The sequence below is a fragment of the Amaranthus tricolor genome, chromosome 10 (assembly GCF_026212465.1).
Source record: "Amaranthus tricolor cultivar Red isolate AtriRed21 chromosome 10, ASM2621246v1, whole genome shotgun sequence".
NCBI classification, from domain to species: Eukaryota; Viridiplantae; Streptophyta; class Magnoliopsida; order Caryophyllales; family Amaranthaceae; genus Amaranthus; species Amaranthus tricolor.
This window is the reverse complement of record NC_080056.1, coordinates 14,293,230-14,303,763: the sequence shown is the minus strand read 5'-3', so window position 1 is coordinate 14,303,763 and position 10,534 is coordinate 14,293,230. Positions and strand designations below refer to the sequence as shown.

Sequence of the window (10,534 nt, the reverse complement as noted above, 5' to 3'; positions counted from 1 at the left end):
AACTTGAAAAGACTGTCAAAGTCTTGAAAGAACAGAATCTCAGCCAGACTAAACAGCTTATTGATCTTAAGAATGAGAACAATGATCTTGAAGCCAGGATCAAAACCTTGAAACGGGAATCTGAGAAAAACTTACAAGCTTTAACCAAGCTAAATGAATCTGAATCCAAATTCACTAAAATGCTTTCACAACAAAAACCTACTAGTGATAAACGTGGTATTGGTTACAATAGTGTTACACATAACTATAAGAGTAAAACCACATTTGTGAAAGGTGCACATAAAAGTAAACGAACACCTACTTGCACCTTTTGTTGCAGAAAAGGACATATGAGATTTGCATGTCCTTACAAACGTAAGGATAATCACATAATCAAGAATTCCTTTCCTTTTGAATTACGTGAACAGATAAAGCAAATATGGGTTCCTAAAGGGACAAGACCACCCAACATGGTCTATCCCGAATATGGTTCCAAATTTGTCACTTGGATAGCCAAGTAAGGTTGAGAAAGGTTATTTTCTTTTGTTTTGTAGGTTAAGCAAAGATGGATTTTAGATAGTGGCTGCTCGAGACATATGAGTGGTAAAAGCTCTTTATTTTATGAAATTAAAGAAAAGTGTAGTGGCTCAATCACCTTAGGAGATAAAGGTAAATGCAAAATTTTAGGCGTTGGTAAAATTGGTAAGAATCCATCTAAAACTATTGATAATGTTTATTTAGTTGACGGTTTAAAATTTAATCTGTTAAGTGTGTCTCAATTATGTGATAAAGGTAATGAAGTGATTTTTGATAAAGAAAAATGTATTGTTAAAAATCCTAAAACCGGAGATACTCTCATTACTGCTCTTAGGAATGATAATGTTTATGCTTTGAATACTAACGAAATTGAAGTGCAGAATTTCAAGTGTTTGAAAGCTATTACAGATAATCCAAAACTTTGGCATAGACGTCTTGGCCATATTAATACTCACACCATGCAAAAGTTGGTAAGTAAAGATTTAGTTAAGGGACTTCCAGCTCTTGACTATAAACAAAGTCCTATTTGTGACGCATGCATTAAAGGTAAACAAGTAAGAAGTTCATTCAAACCGAAGAAAATGGTAAGTACATCTAGACCATGTGAGCTCTTACATATTGATTTATATGGACCAATGCGTGTACGGAGCATAAGAGGTAAATCTTATATCTTAGTTATAGTTGATGATTATTCTAGATTTACGTGGGTTAATTTTCTAAAGGATAAGAGTGAAGCCTTGAAACCGTTCTCAAGACGTTGTAAAGAGATGCAAACTCAACTAAACCTTCCAATAGTCTCAGTTAGAAGTGACCATGGGAGAGAGTTTGATCAACTAGGCTTTGACTCCTTTTGTGAAAAATATGGCATAACCCATAACTTTTCAGCTCCTAGGACACCCCAACAAAACGGTGTAGTTGAAAGGAAAAATCGAACATTAGAAGAGATGGCAAGGACAATGCTTATTGAAAATGGATTAGCTAAACACTATTGGGCTGAAGCTATTAACACAGCTAATTATGTTTTAAATAGATGCCTTATAAGACCCATACTTAAGAAAACTCCCTATGAGTTATTCAAAGGAAGAAAACCTAATATAGCATACTTTAGACCATTTGGTTGCAAATGTTTTATTCATAATAATGGTAAAGATAATTTAGGTAAATTTGATGCTAGAAGTGACGAAGGTACATTTCTTGGATACTCACTTAATAGTAAAGCTTATCGAGTTCTAAACAAACGTACGGGTATTGTTGAAGAAAGTATACATGTTGTTTTTGATGAATCTGAAATTGAACCATCAAATGATGAGTTTAAAGAGTTAAACCTTAATAAGCATTTTGATGAGTTAAGTGATGATGAACTGTATATTAAAAGTGCTAAGGCAGTTAAAAAGATTAACATGCAGGATACCATACAAAGTATTGAGGATAATGAAAAACAGGCTGTTAACATTGAAGACTCACAGTCTGATCTTGAGACCCAACCTCAAGAACTTGAGATAGTTCCTGAACATACTGTTTTGGGTACACCAATTAGAAATTCCTCAAACGAAGTAAGTACAAGTTCTTTGAATGAATACACACCATCCATACTACGAAGAAGAACTAGAAAATCATATCAACATCCTCCAGAGAACATCATAAGTGATCCAAACAAAGGTACGCAAACTAGATCCTCTCTTAAAAATCTATGTGCATTTTCTGCTTTTGTTTCTCTTGTAGAACCTAAAGATGTTAAAGAAGCATTACAAGAACCAGAGTGGATCATTGCAATGCAAAATGAGTTAAATGAATTCGAAAGAAACAAAGTTTGGAATCTAGTTGAAAGCCCTCAAGATCGTACTATCATTGGAACTAAATGGGTCTTTCGTAATAAACTTAATGAGGATGGAGATATATTGTAAGAAATAAAGCAAGACTGGTAGCTCAAGGATATAATCAAGAAGAAGGTATAGATTATGATGAGACGTTCGCACCAGTTGCAAGGTTAGAATCTATCCGTATTATGCTTGCTTTTGCTTCTTACATGAATATTAAACTATATCAAATGGATGTTAAATGTGCATTCTTAAATGGATACTTGCAAGAAGAAGTATATGTTAAACAACCACCCGGCTTTGAAAATTCTGATCTACCTAATCATGTATTCAAACTAAATAAAGCGTTATATGGCTTGAAACAAGCTCCAAGAGCTTGGTATGACAGATTTAGCTCACATCTACTTGAAAATGAATTTCAACGAGGTAAAATTGATAAAACACTTTTCATTAAAACTAAAGGAAAAGATATTCTAGTTGTTCAAGTATATGTTGATGATATATTGTTTGGAGCTACTAATGATTCTTTATGCAAGGAATTTTCTGAGATTATGTGCAAAGAGTTTGAAATGAGCATGATGGGAGACTTGACATTCTTTCTTGGACTACAAATAAAGCAAAAGAAAGATGGCATATTTATTTGTCAAAGTAAATATGTTAGAGATTTATTAAAGAAGTACAATATGGATCAAAGTAAAGAAGTTAATACACCTATGAGTACAACACTAAGTTTGGACCAAGATATAAATGGTAAGAGTGTTGATCAAAAGACATATAGAGGTATGATTGGTTCATTATTGTATTTAACTGCTAGTCGTCCTGATATCATGTTTAGTGTTTGCTTATGTGCTCGTTTTCAAGCTAACCCAAAAGAATCTCACTTAACAGCAGTTAAGAGAATCTTTAGATATTTACATGGGACTAAAGACTTTGGTCTATGGTACCCTAGTTGTGGAAATTTTGGTTTGGTAGGTTTTTCAGATGCGGATTATGCTGGATACAAGGTTGATAGAAAAAGCACCTCAGGATCGTGTCAATTCTTAGGAAATTCATTGATCTCTTGGTATTCTAAAAAGCAAAATTCAGTTGCTTTATCTACAGCTGAAGCTGAATATATAGCTGCCGGTGCATGTTGCTCTCAAATACTATGGATTGCTCAACAACTTAGAGATCTTGGAGTTGATCTCAAGGGCATACCAATAAAATGCGATAATACAAGTGCTATTTGTATTACAAAGAATCCAGTACAACATTCTCGAACAAAACACATTGAGGTACGTCACCATTTTATAAGGGATCATGTTGAAAAAGGTAACATTTCTTTATCTTTTATATCTACTGAAAATCAATTAGCTGATATATTTACAAAACCTTTAAGTGCTGATCGTTTTGCTCATATACGTATGGAACTTGGCATGTTAAATGATGTTGCATGAATTAAGGGGGAGATAATGATAAAGGTATAGCACAATAAAAATAATAGGATTGAGACGTTATTTGTTAAATTAATTCTTGGCATGAATTTAGGGGGAGTATTATATGATTGCATGAACGATTGATGATTTACGTGTGTGTTTATGCATGTGTTTAAGAATTGAAAATTAATTTCAATTTCTTAAAAAAATTATTTGTTATATAAAATGGGATTTATAATTAAATACCTTTAATTAATAAGGGATATTTAATTATTTTTTAAAAGCAAAATTATTTGTTTAAAATATTATTGGACATCAACAATATATTGCAATTATGATATTTTTATTTGTAAAATCAAAATAATCTCTTTATTGCATTTACGTGTAAACACAAAAATGCATCATTTTTTGTTCATCATGATTACACAAAACCGGTTGATTTCCAATTATCCTTTTGAATTCTTTGAGTTGTCAAATCAATCCTTTAGGAAGTACAAGTGCATTGTACTAGATGGCTATAAAGGGGATAGTACAACCTCTTGCCTTCCTCATTCACTCACCATATCTTTTTCTGATTTTCCATCCATAACCGTCCCTTTTCACTCTCCTCTGAAAATCTTTTCAAATCCTCTTCATGGCACCCAAGAAAAGATTAAGTAAATATTCTCCCAAACCTGTGAAGGGTGAATCTTCAAGAACACCCATTGCTGAACCAGTTTCACCAATTCCTTCACCATTACACAATAGTGATATTCCTAGGATCTGGTTTGAAAATCACACAGCATATAGACGTTGGGCTGATCTTTTTAGACAAAAATCTTTGTCTTACGTTGATATTCTTGATTATAACTTCTTTCTTTTCGAAGATTTTGAAATCATCTCATCTTTCATTCAATCTACGCCAGGTAAACTCTTGAATCCTGGTTCTAAGACCTATCCTTGTCTTGTGAAATTTTTCTATTCAAATTTATCCACACGTTTTGAAAATGGGGAACAGATTTTAAGAAGTTTTATAAAGGGTCGAGAAATTTTAATTTCAAAAACCCTAATGAATGATATCTTTGAGTTTTCTCACAAAACTGATGATCAAACACCTAATATTATAGCATTACAAGATGCTAGAGATATGTTTCTACTTGAATCTTGTGCTGATTTTTCTTCCACTAAACAGTTAACCCACAACGCTTTGAACTTAACCGGTAAACTGCTACACTATATCCTTGTTAGAACGGTTTTTTCAAGAAACTCTTCTTGTGAATTGGTCACGGATTCTCATCTTATTTTGATGTGGAAAATTGCTTCCATGAAAAACATTGATTTCTCTTCTATTATCTTCTCTACAATGCGTTTTTGCTGTTCGCAAACTCGTAATTGTGCTCTTCCTTTTGCTAACCTTTTGACATTGGTCTTCGATCACTTCAATCTGCTCTCTGATGAAGAGGAAGTGGATTGCTTTGGTCCAATCTCTTTGTCTAGCGAAATCCTCCCTCCTCTGGGAATCTTTAAAGTTAATGATAAATATGAGTTATACTCAAATTTATCTACTGCTGATAAGGAGGATCTACAAAAGATCCATGGCAAGCGTTTGACCCGTCTTGAACCTCATATTCAAACACACACTACACTTTCCCGACTCCAGTCTCTTGACTTGGAGGTTGGTGAAATAAAATCTTCCCTACTGATATTAGATGATAAAGTGTCTATCCTAACTTCTATGTTGGACACATTTATGAAAGAAATGAAAGGAATGGTAGTAGAGGATGTGGTTGTGGAGGAAGAGGTTACTGATGATGCTGCTGCTATGCCAACAAAGGAGGAGGTGATGGAGGAGGCAGGAGAGCAGAGAGAAGAGGAGAAGCAGAATGATGAGAAGCCGTGTGACCCGCAGGATGTAGGTGTTGTTGATATGGATGTTCAACCAGTTCTTGTGAATGATGATGACAAGGTTACTACTGGGAAGCCTGCTCCTTCCAAGAAGCGGAAGAGGAGGACCAGGAAGTAATCGTATGATGTGTTGATAAACAATTTTTTTTTGCAAACAGTTTCTTTTGAAAACAAATCCCAACATTTTAGGACTTTCCCTGTTTCTTTTTGATAAAAGTCAAAAAGGGGGAGAGGTGTAATATTTATGGTTTATTTTGGCATATTTCTGTTGATATGGTCGTTTGCATTTGCATGTTTCATGTTTGCATGTTCTGTTCATATTCATCCTTGCATATAATATGTTCTTGATATGTTCTTGAAATGCAATATAATATGTTCTTGAAATGCATTGATACTTGAAAAGCAAATTTGATTTGCTTATTACTGTGTTATGTCAAAAATAATTGTATATGGTTTGCTTTTGCATGTTCTAATTTTTGATTAATTGCATAGATGATCTGAGTATCATATTGCTAGATAATTAGTCATATTCTCATGATTATAATACTTGCTAATCATAATTAAATTCTGAAAAGTTTTGATGTGATGTTACACTATGATAATGATCATACTTGCATGTAACTTAATTGGATACTTATTTGCATGTTTGAATGATGATCATATTGGTTTGAAAGTAAAGTAATCACTGATTTATAATATTCTGTTTTTATACTGATTTGTTTTAAAATTTATTCAAAATCTTGTTGAACATATTAATTGATATTAAAATCTTAAGAACTTATTATCATGTTTTACAATCTATATAAGCTGAGAAATATGATTTAAGTAAATATGGTTTTGACTTTCATCAAGGGGGAGATTGAAGACTCAACTCTCTTAAGTATTAAGGGGAGGTTGAAGACTTAATTCTCTTTGATGATGATAATTCAAAACACATATTAGTCAAACAAATAAATTAAGTAATTACATTTAGTTGTTTAAGTTAAACTAAAATCATATTTGATATGTTTGATGATTGATAATGTGTTTAAGTTCAAAGACACTAGAATGTGCTTAATTAGCTTAAGTTTATCTTAAGTTTGTTTCATGTCTTGAAAGGTTGTTTCAAAGACTTGATGAAATTAACATTTTAGTAAAGTTGATTTCGTAATAATATTTGTAATATTTTTATAAGTCAATGTTCCTGGAATTATATTTGAAATATTTTAATAGGTCAATGTTCCTTGAAATTATATTTGAAATATTTTAATAGGTCAAGGTTCATTAAAATTAACACTTAATATTATTTGAATAAAGTTTGAATATTTTGTTATACGTTGGGAATTAACGTTTAAATAATTTTATATTTAAACTTGGATTTAAATATGTGATTAAAATTATTTGGTGATTAAATATAGTACAAGGCACACATGTTTGGTTATTAATTGTACACGGCTATATTTAAGCAAAGATCTAGATTTACTATTTTTTTGTGGATGAGATTTATTTTATGCTAAAAATAGTAAATAGCGATCCTAAAAAATAGGATCTAATTTAAATGGTTATTTAAATGTTGATAAATCTGGTTTATACTTATTATTCAATATTTCGTATGAGTACTAACGTGGCAGCAAAGTATTGGACAATTTCAAATGCAATGACGAAATTATTACAAGCTGTCAGTACACGTCAGTTTTGAAGATAACCTCAAGGTCTTGAAGTAAGGCGCTGTTTGACCAGGTCAACAAAGAATAACGGGAAAGGAGCCTATTGATTTTCAAATTATGTGGAGGCGTAACACTATAAATAGAGGGCATCCTTTCAGAACTAAGAGGACACACGACATACACTTACAACATACATCTTGTGCTTCATTTGCTTTCTCTCTTCTTGCGATTTGTTCTAAGTGTTGTAATTTCCATTTTGGTCATTCTTAGTTCATTTAACTCCTACATTTGTAATAGGCTTTAAAGTTCAAAGGAGTTAAATTAAGATTAATACGCCAAACTTAAGAATACTTTTTAAAGTGTTCAACTTGTTAAATCTCTATTGTGAGATTTGGGATTTAGCTTTTATTAAAGGGACTTGTAATACGGTTCTTCAAGGGGAAGAACTTGGTGAGAGGAGATAGTGAGATCTTCTTTGTATTAAAGTCGGATTAATAAAAGGCGTTGAAATCCTACGGGTTGATAGAGAACCCATAGGCGGGGAGTAGGTTGGTTAGAACCGAACCTCGTTAACATATCGTGTGTTATATTCTTTAAAGTTTATTTTTCCGCACATACGCTATTGTTTACGAAATTGGCTCAAAGCTGTTTCAAGAAAACAGTTTTGACAAGACTCCTCAAACTCTTGAGACAAACTGCCAGAAAATTTTAAAAGCCCAAACTCTCTATTCACCCCCCCTCTAGAGAGTTTTCAACCTCCTATTAACCTTCAATTGGTATCAGAGCTAAGTTTCACATAAAAAGATTGACATCTTGTGATGGATCCAATAGGTGAAGGGTTGTTTGCTCAAGGTCGTTCGTGTTCAAGACCACCATTGTTTTGCGGTACAAATTTCTCACATTGGAAAACCTTGATGAAAATGTTTGTGATAGATCAAGATATGGAACTTTGGGAAATCATAACTAAAGGACCTAAGATACCCATGAAAAAGGATGTTCATGGAAATGATGTTATAAAATCTGAATCCGAGTATTCACAAACAGATTTGGAATGGGTTTCCAAAAATTATAGGGCAATGAATCAATTATGTTGTGCTCTTAATGGTACTGAGTTCAATCGAGTTTCTTCATGTACAAGTGCTAAAGAAATATGGGACAAGTTGGTTGTGACATACGAAGGAACAAGTCAAGTGAAGGAAACGAAGATCAACATCCTCATGCATCAATACGAAATGTTTAAAATGAAAAAGGATGAGAATATCAATGAAATGTTTACTCGTTTTACGTTGATTACTAACAGTTTGAATTCTCTTGGCAAAACTTTTACTAATGCAGAAAAAGTCCAGAAGGTCTTAAGATGTCTTCCAAGATCTAAATGGGGACCAAAGGTAACCGCCATAGAGGAAGCTCAAGACTTGAGAGTTCTATCGCTTGATGATCTCCTTGGAAAACTCACAACTCATGAACTTACCCTACATGATGATGGAGAAAATGATGTAATACCTTCCATGAAAAATCTTGCACTAAAGGCAAAGAAACATCATGAATCTTCAAGTGAAAATGAAGAAAGCGACGATGAAGAAGATCCATTTGCATTGATCTCAAAAGGTCTTGAAAGAATTATGAAAATGCGAAAAAGATTTAAGAAATTTAAATCAAGAAGTAAAGGTAAGTCTTCTAACTCTAGTTCAAATTTTAAGACTAACAAACTTGCTTGCTTTGAGTGTGGTTCTACAGAACATCTCATAAAGGATTGTCCAAAGAAGAAAAAGGAATCCTACAAGAAGAACAAAAAGAACAAACAAGCAATGGTCGCAACTTGGAGTGATTCTGAAGAAACATCCGAATCTGAAACTGAAGATGGACAAGCTCATGTATGTCTTATGGCTGATGACAATGATGACTTAGATCAAAATCACAAAGAGGTACGTGAATATCTTAACACATGCACAAAAGATGAATTAGTTACAACACTCCTTAATATGTTTCAAATTGAGAAAATATTAAAAGATGAAAAGGACACCTTAGAAGATAGAATTCGACATTATGCTAAAGGCTGTGAAGAAATCTTGGATAAAAATGAATCGCTAAAGGCTGAAAAAGTTAAACTTGAAAAGACTGTCAAAGTCTTGAAAGAACAGAATCTCAGCCAGACTAAACAGCTTATTGATCTTAAGAATGAGAACAATGATCTTGAAGCCAGGATCAAAACCTTGAAACGGGAATCTGAGAAAAACTTACAAGCTTTAACCAAGCTAAATGAATCTGAATCCAAATTCACTAAAATGCTTTCACAACAAAAACCTACTAGTGATAAACGTGGTATTGGTTACAATAGTGTTACACATAACTATAAGAGTAAAACCACATTTGTGAAAGGTGCACATAAAAGTAAACGAACACCTACTTGCACCTTTTGTTGCAGAAAAGGACATATGAGATTTGCATGTCCTTACAAACGTAAGGATAATCACATAATCAAGAATTCCTTTCCTTTTGAATTACGTGAACAGATAAAGCAAATATGGGTTCCTAAAGGGACAAGACCACCCAACATGGTCTATCCCGAATATGGTTCCAAATTTGTCACTTGGATAGCCAAGTAAGGTTGAGAAAGGTTATTTTCTTTTGTTTTGTAGGTTAAGCAAAGATGGATTTTAGATAGTGGCTGCTCGAGACATATGAGTGGTAAAAGCTCTTTATTTTATGAAATTAAAGAAAAGTGTAGTGGCTCAATCACCTTAGGAGATAAAGGTAAATGCAAAATTTTAGGCGTTGGTAAAATTGGTAAGAATCCATCTAAAACTATTGATAATGTTTATTTAGTTGACGGTTTAAAATTTAATCTGTTAAGTGTGTCTCAATTATGTGATAAAGGTAATGAAGTGATTTTTGATAAAGAAAAATGTATTGTTAAAAATCCTAAAACCGGAGATACTCTCATTACTGCTCTTAGGAATGATAATGTTTATGCTTTGAATACTAACGAAATTGAAGTGCAGAATTTCAAGTGTTTGAAAGCTATTACAGATAATCCAAAACTTTGGCATAGACGTCTTGGCCATATTAATACTCACACCATGCAAAAGTTGGTAAGTAAAGATTTAGTTAAGGGACTTCCAGCTCTTGACTATAAACAAAGTCCTATTTGTGACGCATGCATTAAAGGTAAACAAGTAAGAAGTTCATTCAAACCGAAGAAAATGGTAAGTACATCTAGACCATGTGAGCTCTTACATATTGATTTATATGGACC

At 32.9% G+C, this 10,534-nt stretch overlaps 1 protein-coding gene across 1 annotated transcript; it reads left to right on the top strand.

Moving 5' to 3' along the window:
- Nucleotides 1–3,064: 3,064 nt before the first annotated feature.
- Nucleotides 3,065–3,748, top strand: LOC130826222 (secreted RxLR effector protein 161-like; the record flags this gene model as incomplete). The annotated part of the gene is made up of 1 exon (XM_057691811.1): nucleotides 3,065–3,748. A coding segment is annotated over exon 1 (633 nt), but the record flags the coding sequence as incomplete, so codon positions are not given.
- Between the last annotated feature and the right edge of the window lie 6,786 nt (nucleotides 3,749–10,534).